The 18,096-nt window shown below is 43.0% G+C and overlaps 1 protein-coding gene across 1 annotated transcript in view; it reads right to left on the bottom strand.

The window, feature by feature from the left end:
• The window catches only part of FOXK1 (forkhead box K1), a 151,237-nt gene that overhangs the window by 23,125 nt on the left and 110,016 nt on the right, over positions 1-18,096 (bottom strand). Inside the window, exon 7 of the mRNA XM_068244904.1 lies at positions 16,185-16,448. Within this exon, the coding sequence (XP_068101005.1) occupies positions 16,185-16,448 (264 nt within the window). The remainder of the gene's footprint in view (positions 1-16,184; positions 16,449-18,096) is intronic.

Here is an 18,096-nt window from a genome sequence, read left to right as displayed (position 1 = left end):
TTGAAGTCTGTCCAATCAAGCACATCTCGCAGGATGCATTGGACCGCCATGGAGTACTCAAAGCCATGTAGATGGAAAAACATACCTTAAACCAGAAGTCCTGACATTAGTACCCTTGACTCTCACCCAAAATGTACTACCGGTTCCTGTGTCCCTTGGAAGATACTCATATGTGGGGGCTCCCCTGCTCTCTAAAATGCTATGCTTCCCCATCTGCTACTCTTCCATGCAGACCTCATACAATCTTCCCTGATAAGTATACCTAGGTGTATTGGACCCTAAGGGTCATCTTAGTTCACTTATTACCCCATAGTGAGGGAGTGTATGCTCACCTGCCTTCACTTCTCACTTACTCATCTATGGCCACCATTTACCCATGTCCTTGGATGGATGCCCAAGCATATATATGCTTATATATTTGGAAAGGCACATGCACTATCATGTGGAAAATTCCTATGCCTGCATCATGTAATATTACCTTGGTATACATATAAATATTACCACCTCTGGAGTATATATAACTATTATTTCTACCCATATTACTACACCTGCTACTTAATCATGTGTATATTTGTTTATTTTATCTAATATTGCTAATATATCTAATATTGCTCATATAATCTGCCACTGTTCTATATATGTTATTTTGGAGCCAGCATCATGTACTCCTACCCTGGAATATGTTTAAAACGTATTACTACTCATCTAACTAGCTACCACTACAGTTCTTACTAAATCAGGTACTTGTATATTTTTGCTTATTTATTTCAATATGGTCAAAAATAACTAACGTAGCTACTTTTATATATGTACATAGAATTATGGGTTTGTACTTTATTTTCCTACCCTGGAGTGTATACGACAATTACTATCAAACCATCTACCTACTTACTACCATAGTTGCCATTCAACCATATACAGTACAGACCAAAAGTTTGGACACACCTCATTCAAAGAGTTTTCTTTATTTTCATGACTATGAACATTGTAGATTCACACTGAAGGCATCCAAACTATGAATTAACACATGTGGAAGTATAGTACATAACCAAAAAGTGTGAAACAACTGAAAATATGTCATATTCTAGGTTCTTCAAAGTAGCCACCTTTTGTTTTGATTACTGCCTTGCACACTCTTGGCATTCTCTTGATGAGCTTCAAGAGGTAGTCACCTGAAATAGTTTTCACTTCACAGAGGTGTTCTGTCAGGTTTAATAAGTGGGATTTCTTGGCTAATAAATGGGCCTGGGACCATCAGTTGCATTGTGGAGAGGTCAGGTGGATACACAGCTGATAGTCCTACTAAATAGACTGTTAGAATTTGTATTATGGCAAGAAAAAAGCAGCTAAGAAAAACAAGTGGCCATCATTACTTTAAGAAATGACGGTCGGTCAGTCCGAAAAATTGGGAAAACTTTGAAAATGTCCCCAAGTGCAGTCTCAAAAACCATCAAACGCTACAAAGAAACTGACTCACATGCGGACCGCCCCAGGAAAGGAAGACCAAGAGTCACCTCTGCTGCGGAGGATAAGTTCATCCGAGTCACCAGCGTCAGAAATCGCAGGTTAACAGCAGCTCAAATTAGAGACCAGGTCAATGCCACACAGAGTTCTAGCAGCAGACACATCTCTAGAACAACTGTTAAGAGGAGACTGTGTGAATCAGGCCTTCATTGTAGAATCCAAAAGCAATATGGGGGTAGTGCGTGCCCCTTGAACTCGGCTGCTCCCAATCAAAACCACTGTGGATGAAAAAAGAAAAAGGAGGGGGCGCTCTGAGTCCTTTGCGCAACTGTGATGTATACCAATAGGACAGGTCTCACCTGTTTGTGATGCGGCTGGCACAGCGTACACAGCCCGGATACGCCTTGTCCCTCTTAGCCGAGCCGGGGACTAAACTTTTATAACATACATGCCTACTCTCTATCTCCATTGAGAGGCTTTTAGTACAGTTTCATGTTGCGCTGGGCTAGTAGCTCCGTACAGAGCGTTCTAGCGTTACCCGGCAACAGATCTACTATTTCCTGGAGCGAGTGACGTCACTTCCGCCCCGCGTCTGAGCTTAGTCCCCGGCTCGGCTAAAAGGGACAAGGCATATCCGGGCTGTGTACGCTGTGCCAGCCGCATCACAAACAGGTGAGACCTGTCCTATCGGTATACATCACAGTTGCGCAAAGGACTTAGAACACCCCCTCTTTCTTTTTTCATTGTAGAATATCTGCTAGGAAACCACTGCTAAGGACAGGCAACAAGCAGAAGAGACTTGTTTGGGCTAAAGAACACAAGGAATGGACATTAGACCAGTGGAAATCTGTGCTTTGGTCTGATGAGTCCAAATTTGAGACTTGAACCCAATTGAGATGGTTTGGGGTGAGCTGGACCGCAGAGTGAAGGCAAAAGGGCCAACAAGTGCTAAACATCTCTGGGAACTCCTTCAAGACCATTTCAAGGGACTACCTCTTGAAGCTCATCAAGAGAATGCCAAGAGTGTGCAAAGCAGTAATCAAAGCAAAAGGTGGCTACTTTGAAGAACCTAGAATATGACATATTTTCAGTTGTTTCACACGTTTTGGTTATGTACTATACTTCCACATGTTAATTCATAGTTTGGATGCCTTCAGTGTGAATCTACAATGTTCATAGTCATGAAAATAAAGAAAACTCTTTGAATGAGAAGGTGTGTCCAAACGTTTGGTCTGTACTGTACATAAAGCAAAGTCCCTGTTCTCTGGAATTCAGGCAACTGGAAGTCGTAACTAACTGGCATGCCTAAGGGAAAACGGGGATCTCTTTTGGCAGGCTGCTGTGGCTGCTGGCAGGCTTTGAAATACTTACCGAGGCTCCAGTGATGTCTGGCAGTCTCCCTCTATCTATTTACATAAAATTAGAATAAATTACCCGCACACCAGGCTTGAATGATCAATAAAGTCAAAATGTATTGATAAAGCACAAAAGACAAAAACATGAACAATGCATACCAATAGTAACATAACTTACTACAGACAATTACATCAACTGATTTTAACATAGGACAGATACATAATATGTGGATTTAAGCAGCAGGTTCACACAAGCAAAAGTGGATAGCTAAGTAGAAAGTCCATGTGCTATGCACCAATGGAGATGCTATGCAGAGCAGGCAGCTTAGTGTGGCCAAGTGAACCTTAAAGAAAACCTGTACTGAAAATAAAATTCAAAATAAGCATACACAAGTCATACTTACCTTCCATGTAGTCTACTCCTCAGTGTCTTTCTCCTGTCCTGCGTCCTATTTGTTCACTGTGATCAAGGGAATTTTCCGTCCTCCATTTTGAAAATAGCCATTACCCATAACAGCTTTCTGGTCAGCACACAGTTAAACTGTAACATCGCCCACTTGAGCCATAGGGAAACATGGACATTGCCTGGTACATCCGCTTTCCTCTCAGCTATAACTGACAGCAACTGATATTTTACTGACAGCAACTGATATATTTCAGATCTGACAAAATATTGTCAGAACTGGATGGGGTTATTGTCAGAAGAAAATGGTGAGCTTCTGAGAGGAACTGATGGCAAGGTAACTCTGTAATTTTCATTTGAAGTTACCTCATGTGTTTATTTTAAATATTTTTACTCAGTACAGGTTCTCTTTAAGCAGGCAAAACCAGAGTCCCTGACGGTGCTGTTTCGTATACCTTTTTCAAAGGGTACTGGAGGATCCTTTCAGGCTGCTTTCAGGGCTGAAGGTCATCAGGTCTAACTTTGAAAAAAATGTCCATTCCACACACTCTTTCTGAATTTCTGCTATCACTACTAGGCCTTGTTTTAGAACGAAACTACTTCTGTTTTGAGGGGACTTACTATCAACAGCTACAAGGGACAGCCATGGGGAGCAATGTGGCCCCGGAGTATGCAAACCTTTTTATGGAGTTCTTTGAGGAGTCATTTGTTTACAGTCATCTGGTGTACCTCGGCCAGGCACTTTGTTGGCTGAGGTACATCGATGACATCTTTTTCATCTGGTCAGGGCCCAAATCGACCCTACTCACATGTAAAGAGGACCTGGATAGGAGTTTCCCAACAATTTCATTTACTCTTGATTACAGTCACACAGAGGTTCACTTCCTCGACGTTCTGGTCCAGATGCGGGAAGGGAGAATTGAGACATCTCCATATCGCAAGCCCACAGACAGAAACACCTACCTCTCCTCTAAGAGCTATCACCCACAACGCCTCATAAAAAGGTATCCCCTATGGCCAGTTCCTGCGCCTTAGGCGCATCTCCTCAACAGATGAGGCCTTTTACCAGGAAGTTCGTGTGATGCTTGATAATTTTGTTAAACGGGGATATGACATTGTGCATTTAAACCAGTCCCTCTCTCGTGCAGCTGCAAAAGATCACTGAGTTCCTATGCAACCAACCAAGTAGGAATCGGAATAGAATTCCGATGGTGTTAACATATTCTCCTCTATCCCTACAGGCTTAACATATCATTAGGAAACACTGGCACATACTCAGTAGTGACCCAACGACTGCTCATCTGTTCCAAGAACCACCGGTGTGTGTGTTCCGCTGCTCTAAAAGTTTACGCGATTCCCTTGTACACGCCAGGAGCAATAAATAACCACCAGCAACTGAAGGTTGGCTTTCTGATCTCTCCAAACCACAGGGTATGTACCCTTGTGGTCATTGCGCCCAGAGCGGATTTGTGAGTCGGGGTAATTCTTTCCCACACCCACAAAGCGGTAGACTAATTCTATTAAATGCGTTTGCCAATTGCTCTTCCAAATTTGTTGTTTATTGACTTATCTGTCCGTGTGGCAAAGTGTATGTAGGCCAGACAACTCGAGAGATTAGAACACGCATCAGTGAACACCGTAGCAATATCCGTTGCTGCAGTGTTGATTCCCCAGTAGCGAAACACTTTTTGGAGGCAGGTCACAATGTCTCTCAACTTCGATACAGAGTGATTGAACTGGTGACACCACCGGCAAGGGGTGGTGCCATTGAGCTTAAATTGCTCCAAAGGGAGCTATTCTGCATTTATAAACTTAAAAGTAAAACTCCATTTGGAATGAATAAGGATGCGAGTTTGGTACCTTTTATCCGCTAATAGCATTTTGGCGCTTGTCTGCATGTGTGTCGCCACACTTTATGTTATCACTGGTTTTTTTAGTATTGCTCCCCTCGGTGGTGACCCATGCTGGCATCCACATTACATGCACATGACGGCACTGTTCCTAATATGACCCATGCGGATTACCTTTAAGGAAGGAGCTGGTTCCGCTTGTATTGGCTTTTTTATGTGTTTGGGTGCTGTTTGACGCTCCATCTCTCGGCCTGTTGATATGTGGTTAAATTATTTTCTCCCTGCTTAAATTGGTATCCTTCTAGGATCTCCCACAATACTTGACATTCAGTTGCCGTATTTCTATTTTCAGGAGTGTTAGTAATATTTTTCTTTTTTTATCTTTTTAGATTCACTCATCTATGCCCTCCTTGCTGGACACCGCGATTGGACACCTTGCCCGACTCTACCGCCCATTGCTCCGCCTCCTCACAATGTCTCACTGCTACCCAATGGTTGGTGCCCAATGTGTGCATGTGTTGCCGCTATGTCGGGGTTGGATTTACCTCCCCGCCTGGTTGGCAGCATGCTATTGGACGCCTCTCTGCCGGAAGCGATGCGACAGCGCCATGGCAACCATGCCGTGTGACACCGGACGCGTCAGGGGCCGGCCCCGGTGTACAGCCTGGGCGTTTAGGGCTTACTAGGATGTATATAAAGCTTGTATTCAGTCTGGATTTCTGCAGCAGCCTGACACTATCCTCCAGTACCCTTTGAAAAAGGTATACGAAACAGCTTGGCCACACTAAGCTGCCTGCTCTGCCTAGCATCTCCATTGGTGCATAGCACATGGACTTTCTACTTCGCTATGCACTTTTGCTTGTGTGAACCTGCTGCTTAAATCCACATATTACAGTATGTATCTGTCCCATGTTAAAATCAGTTGATGATGTAATTGTCTGTAATAATTTGTTACTATTGGTATGCATTGTTCATGTTTTTGTCTTTTGTGCTTTATCAATAAATTTTGACTTTATTGGTTATTCAAGCCTGGTGTGCGGGTAATTTATTCTAATTTTATGTATATGGTAGGACTAAGGTCCGGTTTACTAGCCCAGCACCCATGTTGCTCATTTCATGTCATTTGTTGGATGCATGTGTTGCATTATGTGTGCAGACCTTTCTGATTCATTAGTCTCCCTCGATCTCCCCATGAGCTCCTAGCAGCATTCCGACACCTGTGTACAAAAGCTCCCCCCCCCCCCCCCCCCGCTGCTGCTGTCACCTTAGTCGGCGGCCACTTTTTTCCCCTCTCATGTCCGGCATGTACCGTGTAGTGATGCACAGCATTGCGCCCCGCGGCTGCTGTGAGGAGGAGGCAGAAGCAGGAGAGAGAGCGGTTCCCATAGTAAGCTACAGGTAGCCGCTCTCTCTTCTGCTTCCTGCCTCCTCCTCACAGTAGCAGCGGGGCGCGCTGCTGTGCATCACTACATGGTACACACCGGACATGAGAGGGGAAAAAGCGGCCGACCGGCTAAGGTAACAGCAGCAGCGGCGGCCACGGGGGGGGGGGTGGTTGGGTTGAGGGTGCGCTATACTGGGCACTATACGGGCTATACTGGGGCACTGTACTAGCTATACTGGGGCTATACTGGGCACTGTACTAGCTATACTAGGGCTATACTGGGCACTATACTAGCTATACTGGGGCAATACTGGCCACTATACGGGCTATACTGGGCACTGTACTAGCTATACTGGGGCTATACTGGGCACTATACTAGCTATACTGGGGCTATACTGGGCACTGTACTAGCTATACTGGGGCTATACTGGGCACTGAACTAGCTATACTGGGGCACTGTACTAGCTATACTGGGGCACTGTACTAGCTATACTGGGCACTATACTAGCTATACTGGGGCACTATACTGGGGCACTGTACTAGCTATACTGGGGCACTGTACTAGCTATACTGGGCACTATACTAGCTATACTGGGGCACTATACTAGCTATACTGGGCACTTTACTGGGGCTATACTAACTATACTGGGGCACTATACTAGCTATACTGGGCACTGTACTAGCTATAATGGGCACTATATTAGCTATACTGGGCACTGTACTAGCTATACTGGGGCACTATGCTAGCTATACTGGGTACTATACTGGGGCTATACTAGCTATACTGGGGCACTGTACTAGCTATACTGGGCACTATATTAGCCATACTGGGGCTATACTAGCTATACTGGGCACTGTATTAGCTATACTGGGACACTATACTAGCTATACTGGGGTAACTATACTAGCCATACTGGGGTTACTATACCAACCGTACTGGGGTAAGTATACTAGCCATATGTCGGCGCACCCACTCTCCCCGTAACAAACCCCCCCCCCCCCCCCCCCCCCCCCCGCCGCACGACACTGGCCACCAGGACGCACGCACCACGAACGTCCCTGCATCCCCCCCCCCCAAAGAAAATTTTGGTCAGAAAGTGGGCCGGAAAAGGTTGGGGACCCCTGCTTTATATAATATGGCACACAATTACAATAATAGTCTATATTTTTTTAATTATATTATATATACACAATCTTTAGGCTACTAGACCCCCAGCTGCTGTAATTAGGCTCCTTAATATTATGCCAAGCAATATGGCAACCACAGTCGGGCCACTTGGATATAGACTTTCAGATACAGAGGGTGCTCTATCTTTTAGCACCACAGCAGCCCAGTCTTCTAAAAAATGGCAGGCATCAGCCAAAGTGCAACTGGTGCTCTATTAGTTGCATCTCCAGCTACCAAGCTCCTTTCAAAATGGTCGCCGCCAGCAAATTACTAAGAGGCTGCAGCCAAATCTCATTAGCCATCTGGCCACTCTTTACAGTGAGGTCATGCGCACAATGGCAGCACGGTGACATCACACCCACTCCTGGTGGCGTGGCATCCATCCTTCCGCTTCTCCCATGTGCAAAAACATGTTTACATATTTAAAGCAGCATGACCAGCTCCTCTTCAAAGGCGGCCAAGAATTCCATATCCTCCCTCACATTCTGATTATGCAAGAAGATTTATACAGGATATGATGCAAGCTTACCCTGTGGCCCTGTGCCATCCCTTTTCAGTCCTACACTATGCTTACAGTGGCTCAGGTGCTACCTGCAACACCTTTGATGCCACCTCATTTAGCAACATACACGACCTGCAGCAGCTCAGATGCCACCTCATTTAGGTTGCTGGCTGCTTTCTTTCCTATACATTGGAAGACAAACACGAACCGAATAAAATTGTACCAGGGAAAATTAAGCAAACACCAATGTCAATATGACATCCCTATTAGTACTAGGTCAGGTTCTATTTACCTGCTAATATCTTAATTAGTCAATCTAAAAATGGCAGCACGCTATAAGTGTTGCTCATGCAGTGTGAGCCATAAATATGTCTGAACAGTCATATACTGCAGGGGTCCTTGCTGATCCCCCTCCACTCTTCCACCATATATATGAATTAAAATCAAAATATGCCCCCCATATATCAAAGCCCAAGTCAGAGCTCTGACTTGGGCTTTGATATATGGGGGGCATATTTTGATTTTAATTCTGTGGTGATGTGTATGATGTATAGCACTATGTAACATATGTATAGCACCTTCTGAAGAAGCCTTTGTGGTGAAATGTGATCTCATTAGGGTCTTTATGTACAGCACTATGCACATTCCCTAGCACTTTGTAAATAGCCCCCCCTATAAGGGTGGTACTTAGGACTAGTACTACTGAGGGGTTAGCTGGGGTGATTTACAGTTTCACAGCAAGCGACCACACTCCGGTCCGTACCACCCTCAGCAGTGATCACTTCAGTCGATCTGTGGGATAGCTACACCCCACTCATATATATGGTGGAAGAGTGGAGGGGGATCAGCAAGGACCCCTGCAGTATATGACTGTTCAGACATATTTATGGCTCACACTGCATGAGCAACACTTATAGCGTGCTGCCATTTTTAGATTGACTATTTAAGATATTAGCAGGTAAATAGAACCTGACCTAGTACTAATAGGGATGTCATATTGACATTGGTGTTTTCCTATACATTGCCATACAGCATACATTGCCTTTTCCCCCTTATGCTTGTGGCCCTGATGGCCCTCCTGATCCTGAATTCCCATATAATTTTTTATTAACACTACCCCACATATTTTCTACTAATTTGGGTTAAAGTATCTCCTCCTTTCTACATGCATAGAATTTAACGCTTTGAACAAGATCACTTTTAGAATAGGTAGAGATAGGCACTTTATGTAAAATTAGAAAATAAAAAAGGACGGGAAGACAACGGGAGCCCAATCTCGTGTATTATCTCACGTGTGATACGGTTGGTGTAGAAGATGATTGTTTATACTCACAAAGCCGGGTTGCACCTGAGGCAACCAATCCAAATCGCATGTGGGGAAGTACCGCCCCCACTCGGCCTTGTGATGTCGCTTTCGTGGTCGCAGCTCCTCACAAAAGTCCACCACCTCCCCGTCTTCCTGTACTCCCACGCTACCATATTCCCTTGCTACCTTAATTTATCACTTGCCCCACCGCTCTACCCTGAAATAGCATCCGTCCCACAGCTCAGCTGGGCCCCGACACTAAATATAGACCTGGAGGCCCTTCTTGGGGGGGGGGGGGGGGGGGGGGGGGGGGAGACACTCCGCACACATGCATTGGTGTAAGGGTTTATATACACATTTATATGTATGGTTATATACTGTATATTTTTATCTTGTCATGTACTTTCTTCCCAGCCAGCTAGCTCTGACACAATTACCTCATTTAGAAAGAGGGTTGTCTCTCTCCTTTACACACATACTATAAGACCCCCGACCCTACACCATGGGACCTGTACTGGGCCTTACAGACCTATGGATGTATCTAGTTAGCCATCCTTCCACTCATAATATGAGTTAATTCTTACAATACAAATTTATCCCTTCTATATATATTCATTTCTTATTACTTTTATGCTGGTTTAGTTATCCTGACTTTTCATGTTATATTAGTGCAGAATGGTATGATTTCTATAATATATTTTTTATGGGAAAAACTGTTCTTATTTTTTTATATATATATTTTTATGTTTATGGATTCTGTTTTTATTTCATGTCTATGTAAAGACACAAAGGGACACAGTGACAGACTTTAATATATATACAGTGGAGGAAATAATTATTTGACCCCTTACTGATTTTGCAGTGGCGTAGCTAAGGAGCCGTGGGCCCCGATGCAAGTTTTACAATGGGGCCCCCCCCAAGCACTCTATACATAGCAATTGATACGGTGCACCAAAACCTGCCAAGGGCAACTACAGTGTCAGAGGTGCAAGAAGGGGATGGGGAATAGCTTGTTAAGGATTGTTAAGGATTACCACTATTCAAAGTATCTATAGAAATGATTATTATGAGCACAGGACCAATAGAGAGCTAATACTGTAGTTGAGGGAGGGCCCTTCGGGGCCCCTCTGGTCCAAGGGCCCCGATGCGGTCGCTACCGCTGCACCCCCTATTGCTACGCCCCTGTGATTTTGTAAGTTTGTCCAAATGACAAAGAAATTAAAAGTCTCAGAACAGTATCATTTCAATGGTAGGTTTATTTTAACAGTGGCAGATAGTACATCAAAAGGAAAATCGAAAAAATAACCTTAAATAAAAGATAGCAACTGATTTGCATTTCATTGAGTGAAATAAGTTTTTGAACCCTCTAACAATAAAAGACTTAATACTTAGTGGAAAACCCCTTGTTTGCAAGCACAGAGGTCAAACGTTTCTTGTAATTGATGACCAAGTTTGCACACATTTTAGGAGGAATGTTGGTCCACTCCTCTTTGCAGATCATCTCTAAATCCCTAATGTTTCGAGGCTGTCTCTGTGCAACTCTGAGCTTGAGCTCCCTCCATAGGTTTTCTATTGTAATAAGGTCCGGAGACTGACTAGGCCACTCCATGACCTTAATGTGCTTCTTCTTGAGCCACTCCTTTGTTGCCTTTGCTGTATGTTTTGGGTCATTGTCATGCTGGAACACCCATCCACGACCCATTTTCAGTTTCCTGGCAGAGGGAAGGAGGTTGTCGTTCAGGATTTCACGATACATGGCTCCGTCCATTTTCCCATTAATGCGATTAAGTTGTCCTGTGCCCTTAGCAGAAAAACACCCCCAAAGCAAAATGTTTCCACCCCCATGCTTGACGGTGGGGACGGTGTTTTGGGGGTCATAGGCAGCATTTTTCTTCCTCCAAACACAGCGAGTTGAGTTAATGCCAAAGAGCTCTATTTTGGTCTCATCAGACCACAGCACCTTCTCCCAGTCACTCCCAGAATCATTCAGGTGTTCATTGGAAACTTCAGACGGGCCTGCACATGTGCCTTCTTGAGCAGGGGGACCTTGCGAGCCCTGCAGGATTTTAATCCATTGCGGTGTAATGTGTTTCCAATGGTTTTCTTGGTGACTGTGGTCCCTGCTAATTTGAGGTCATTCACTAACTCCTCCCGTGTAGTTCTAGGATGCTTTTTCCCCTTTCTCAGAACCATTGACACCCCACGAGGTGAGATCTTGCGTGGAGCCCCAGAGCGAGGTCGATTGATGGTCATTTCTTGCTCCTTCCATTTTCGAACAATCGCACAAACAGTTGTCACCTTCTTTCCCAGCTTCTTGCTAATGGTTTTGTAGCCCATTCCAGCCTTGTGCAGGTCTACAATTTTGTCTGACATCCTTGGACAGCTCTTTGGTCTTTCCCATGTTGGAGAGTTTGGAGTCTGCTTGATTGATTGATTCTGTGGACAGGTGTCTTTTATACCGGTGACTAGTTAAGTCAGGTGTCCTTAATGAGGGTGACTAATTGAGTAGAAGTGTCTAACCACTCTGTGGGAGCCAGAACTCTTAATGGTTGGTAGGGGTTCAAAAACTTATTTCACTCAATGAAATGCAAATCAGTTGCTATCTTTTATTTAAGGTTATTTTTTCGATTTTCCTGTTGATGTGCTATCTGCCACTGTTAAAATAAACGTACCATTGAAATGATACTGTTCTCAGACTTTTCATTTCTTTGTCATTGGACAAACTTACAAAATCAGTGAGGGGTCAAATAATTATTTCCTCCACTATATATATATATATATATATATATATATATATATATATATATATATATATATATATTATATATCCCTTTGTATTGCAATACAGTGCTATTGTATAGTGTGTGTATATATATATTTTTTTCATTTGTAATACGGTGCTGTCTGAAATGTCTCATGTGCAATTTGATGCTATCCTACATGGTTTTATGTCGATGTTTTTTTTTAATGTGCAATGTGGTACTATCCTATTTGCTACCTTTTGCAACCTCATGCTAATGTATGTGACTTTTTTCATCATGTTATAATGTACTCATATTTTATTGGTATTCCTGTTTGGTCCCGAGCGTCATTGTTTTTTTTAGGGCATGTTAAATGAAACGCGTTGTCCTAAGTACTGAATAAATGTCTAAACCTTTTTATATAAAACGTACTGTAAGCCACCTTCAGCCTCTTATTTTTTTCTTTGAGCTTTGCGTTACCTTCAACTTTTGGGCGCTTCCTGTCCTTGTATTAAGTTTACACCTTATGCAAAGTATTGGATCTGAGGCCGAGTTAATCAATAAAACACCTAAAAACTCAGCTATAGCAGAGTCCAGGAACGGAGCCAAAGTTCATACACAGGAGGTTAGATGAATTACTAATCCAAGGGATAAACGAACTAAGTCAGGAACCAACCAGATGTCATACAGAGTAGATTCAGCAGATAGGCAGATGAACCAGGGGATGAGACAGAAGCATAGTCAAACCAAAGCACAGGACAGTTAACACACAGAGCAATATAACAACACACCCTTTGCTGAACAGGAAGCGGAACGGCATAACAGGCGTTGAGCCTACGCAGAAAGGACTTTTATAACACAGGCAGCCAATCAAAGAGCAGACGCAAACCAGACTCACCAGACTATTAATTAATCCAGAGTGTTCTAGGTGAACTTGACTGCAAGCCAGCTGCCATACAAAGCAGACTCACCTGGTAAATAATTAGCCAAGTGCGAACCAGATAAGCTTGCAGTAAGGCCCATTCACACATCCAACATGCACACAACCACTTGACCAACATGACAAATCACACAATCTGACGAACCAAATGACCTGTACGTACACACGCCTAGACAACTAAACAACCAACTCAATTAACACACTGCACACGCAAGAGGACTGACAGACTACACATTCAAAACAAGTACAAGTCTTTCAAACATCTTGTAGACACGCACCAACTGCATGATATCAGACCAACATACATCCAACAGTAGAATTGATCAAACCGCCTGTTATCAGTTGCTCATCAAGTTGTTTGTATGCGTACACATGCCTGATTATCAGCCAACAGACTAAAGTCAGATGATAATCAGGCTGCAGGTTGGTCCGTGTGTATTTAGCTTAAAGCCCAATCTACACGATACGATTCGATTAAGATTCTATTTACGACCCAGATACGCCTCTCTCACATCCACTTAGATCTACTATGTCCCAAACCCCCATCCACATGGAACCACACTGTGAATATAACTAAATCCCCTTGGCTAATGGGCGTGCTGGGTGGCGGGCGCTTGGATGGAGCGGTGCACATTCTCCTCATTCTCCTACTTCTTTCTTTTCTTCTTCTTTCCTCTTTCCTCCCTGACTATACCATACTCATTCAATATAGATTGATATAGATTAAGCATGCAGATGGTTACCCTGTTGGACTCCCACGCTAAGTTGTAGCTAAGCTATAATGGTGTCCTAGGTGTATGTTCCCTATGGGCCCTGGGATCCCCTTTGATTTACAGATACAATATAACTTGGCCTCTTTTGGCGTTATAAATCTATTTCAGGTTCATCTGACTCTTAAGATTCTAGACGGTAGTTCAGTTAAAGCCGATAAAAGAAAAAAAAAGAGGCTTGATGGCACTGGATTGCTATCAAGACAACATTGCTCACTATACCAATGCTTCTATACATTTATGTTGTATGTACTATTTAATATGCATATTCTTATGTAATGTTCCCTAAAAACTGTTGTTATAAATAAAGAATCTTAAAAAAAAAAAAAAAAAGATTCTATTTACGATCCGATTATATTTGACATGTCCGATCGGGATTTGACTCAATTTGCCATTGCAAAACAATGGCAAATCGAATTTAATCGAATCAAATCCCGATCGGAAATGTCTGATTTAATCGGATTGTAAATAGAACAGTAATCGAATCGCACAAAGAATCGTATCGTGTAGATGGGGCTTAAAGCTATCACTGGGTGACCGCAGCAACACTCCTAGTTTTCAGTCTGACAGGTCTGTGTATAACATAACAGCAATGTATGTGTGCATGTAGGTCAGGAGTTTACAGAGTTTAGATTCATATTATTATTATCATCATTATGCAGAAAAAACTAAATAGACGGAAATTTAATTTTGAGATGCATTTTAATGTGCAGGCATAGCTGACAAACAAACCAGCATTCTACTGACTATTTATAAATCAAGCCACCTAGATTTTACTGCTTCATGGAAATTCTCTGCACAGCTCAACATTGAATTTCCAGAACTACCGTATTTTTTTGGACTATAAGTCGCACCTAGGTTTAGAGGTCAAAAATCAGGGGGGAAAAAAAAAACTAAACCTGGTGGTCTATGGTGCAAGGGAGTCTTATGGACCTTTTTCCCACAAACGGTCACTACCCAGAATGACCCCCATTGGTGACAGGATACCATTAACGAGCAAAAATTATTTTTTTTTACTGTAGGTTGGGTGCTCATCCTTCAGTTTATGGACATGGCAACAGGTCTCATAAATGTAACTTGCTGATGGACATACAGATAACCTCACACGCTCAAAGAATAAATAATCCAAGTTAATTTCTAGTCAGAGAAAGGGGACTGCACTGAAAATAAACAGGAGATCCCACCATTCACAAGATACTTTAAAAATATACAGTCCTCTATGTCTGCATGAGCAGTGCAGGTCAGAGGAACAATCTTCAATTATCTAGCATTGTTTTACCAACATATTCCCCTTGTGAGGGACTGAGCCAGAGGTGAACTTACATCTTGACCCACACATGCTGCAGCCTGCGCTTTCCTCTCCTCTTCCTCCATCTTCAGCTGATTTCAAGAAGGCACCCCTAGAACTGGCGGTGGGTGATAAATCAGCGATATCCCGGCGGACATCCATCTGCGGGCACACTGTACATGCAGTGAACTGGCGGCGGGTGGGAGATCGGCGATGTCCAAAGTGTTCAGGTGTGAGGCAGCCATCCATCCATCCATCCATGGGCATGACACAAGCTGCAGACTAGCCTGCAGCCCGCATACTCCTCTCCTCTGCCTCAGTCCGTCTCATATATGCAGCCGGTTTCACACAGCGCTTCCGCTACCGGCTTCTCCGTACTTCCTGGTTTATGGGGTCATATCAGCGCGTGACCTGAAAGAGCACGTGACTCTTTCAGGTAACGCGCTGATAGGACCCCATAAACCAGGAAGTATGGAGAAGCCGGTAGCGCTGCGTGATTTTTTAAACCGGCTGCATATATGAGACAGACTGAGGCAGAGGAGCGTGCGGGCTGCAGGCCAGTCTGCAGCATGTGTCATGCCCGCGGATGGATGGGCGGCTGCCTCACAACCTCAACACTTTGGACATCGTCGATCTCCCACCCGCTGCCAGTTCACTGCATGTACAGTATGCCCGCAGATTGATGTCCACTGGGATATCGCTGATTTATCACCCGCTGCCAGTTCTCAGCATGTATGCCCGTGGGTGGATGGCCGACTCCTGCACATTCCAGACATAGCTGATCTCCCACCCGCCGCCATTTCTAGGGGTGCCTGCAGATGGAGGGAAGAGGTGAAGAGAATGCCGGCTGGTAATTGCTCTGCTGAAACCGTATATTCGGACTATAAGATGCACCGACTTTTTCCCCCCTGTTTTGGGTAAGAAAAAAAGCATCGTATAGTCTGAAAAATACGGTACATTCCTACCTACCTAATTGCAACACTATTATAACAAAAAAATCCATAGTTTCTCACCTCTTGCAGAAATATCAATTGCAGTGCCATGTACTTCTTCTCTGGTACATGATGGTCTTTGGTTTGCAATTATGTATCCATTTGTAGAAATTGTGGGTGTGTTCACTACCTGGACCATAGTAACAGTAGGAGCTTGCTGTACCAAATGTATAGCATGACTTGTGGGCTGTTGGCTCATGACTGAAGCAGACATATATGGTAAAGGCTTGGCCACAAAACTTGATGGTCGGGTCATAATAACTGGCTGTGCAGTTACTGGAGAACCTGAAATCAATGATGATGTTATGCAGTGCTCACATATACAATATAATATATAATATAATAAAGCAAAATCCATATATTTTATCAGACATGGATGTAACAAACGTTTAAAAACTATGAATTTCCTTATTATTATAAACATCTCAGCAATCCAACATCATTAATATAATGCAAATTTTATGCAGCATAAAACTGAGCCAATCTAATGCATGTCCTGGCAATTTTTATTAGCCCAAGTCCAAGCTGCATACAGTTTGTGTTTAACTACCTCCCCTCCCCCAGGAGGAGTATTTACGTCCCTGCAAAATCACTCTACACCTCGCAGGGCCGTAGATACTCGTTCCTTGCTGCCACGCGCTCATTCTCGCCGCCGATCATTAGAGGAGAGATCAATGAATGGGAATGCAGTTCCCAGTCATTGATCTAAGTCCCCGTGTAAATGATCGCCGGCATCAATGATATGCCACTATCATTCACAATCACCGATACTTACACGTCCACACATTACTTCCTGTTTGCGTACTAATAGTATGCACAGGAAAGTTATGCGCAAGGACATCTTGTGGCCAAGTAGTAAAATTACACCTACACACTTTTTTTTTTTTTTTTTTTTTTTAAATAAAAAGACCTATAGTTACATTTAAAATTCACCCCTTACCTCCCACACTCCCCAACAGTTACACGAATAAATCTTTTATATATATATATATATATATATATATATATATATAATTATATATATATATATATATATATATATATATATATATAGCTGAAAACTGAGAAATATTTTTATTACTCCCAATAAAATGCATTTAGAATAAAATAATTCTTAGCAAAAAAAGTACCACCCAAAGAAAGCCTACAGTGGGATGCGAAAGTTTGGGCAACCTTGTTAATTGTCATGATTTCCCTGTATAAATCGTTGGTTGCTACGATAAAAAAGTCAGTTAAAAATATCATATAGGAGACACACACAGTGATATTTGAGAAGTGAAATTAAGTTTACTGGATTTACAGAAAGTGCGCAATAAAATTAGGCAGGTACATACATTTGGGCACTGTTGTCATTTTATTGATTTGAATAACTTTAGAACTAATTTTCGAAAATCAAATTGGCTTGGTAAGCTCAGTGACCCCTGACCTACATACACAGGTGAATCCAATTATGAGAAAGAGTATTTAATGGGGTCAATTGTAAGTTTCCCTCCTCTTAACTTTCTCTGAAGAGTAGCAACATGGGGGTCTCAAAACAACTCTCAAATGACCTGAAGACAAAGATTGTTCACCATCATGGTTTAAGGAAAGGATACAGAAAGCTGATTTAGAGATTTCAGCTGTCTGTTTGCACAGTTAGGAAAATATTGATGAAATGGAAAACCACAGGCTCAGTTCAGGTTAAGGCTCGAAGTAGCAGAACAAGAAAAATCTCGGATAAACAGAAGAGACGAATGGTGAGAAAAGTCAGAGTCATCCCACAGACCAGCACCAAAGACCTACAACATCATCTTGCTGCAGATGGAGTCACTGTGCATCGTTCAACCATTCGGCGCACTTTACACAAGGAGATGCGGTATGCAAGAGTGATGCAGAGGAAGTCTTTTCTCCACCCACAAGAAAAACAGAGCTGCTTGAGGTATGCTAAGGCACA

The sequence above is a fragment of the Hyperolius riggenbachi genome, chromosome 7 (genome assembly GCF_040937935.1).
Source record: "Hyperolius riggenbachi isolate aHypRig1 chromosome 7, aHypRig1.pri, whole genome shotgun sequence".
Classification (NCBI taxonomy): Eukaryota; Metazoa; Chordata; class Amphibia; order Anura; family Hyperoliidae; genus Hyperolius; species Hyperolius riggenbachi.
Note: the sequence above shows the minus strand (reverse complement) of the source record. Positions and strands in the feature narration are given on the sequence as shown.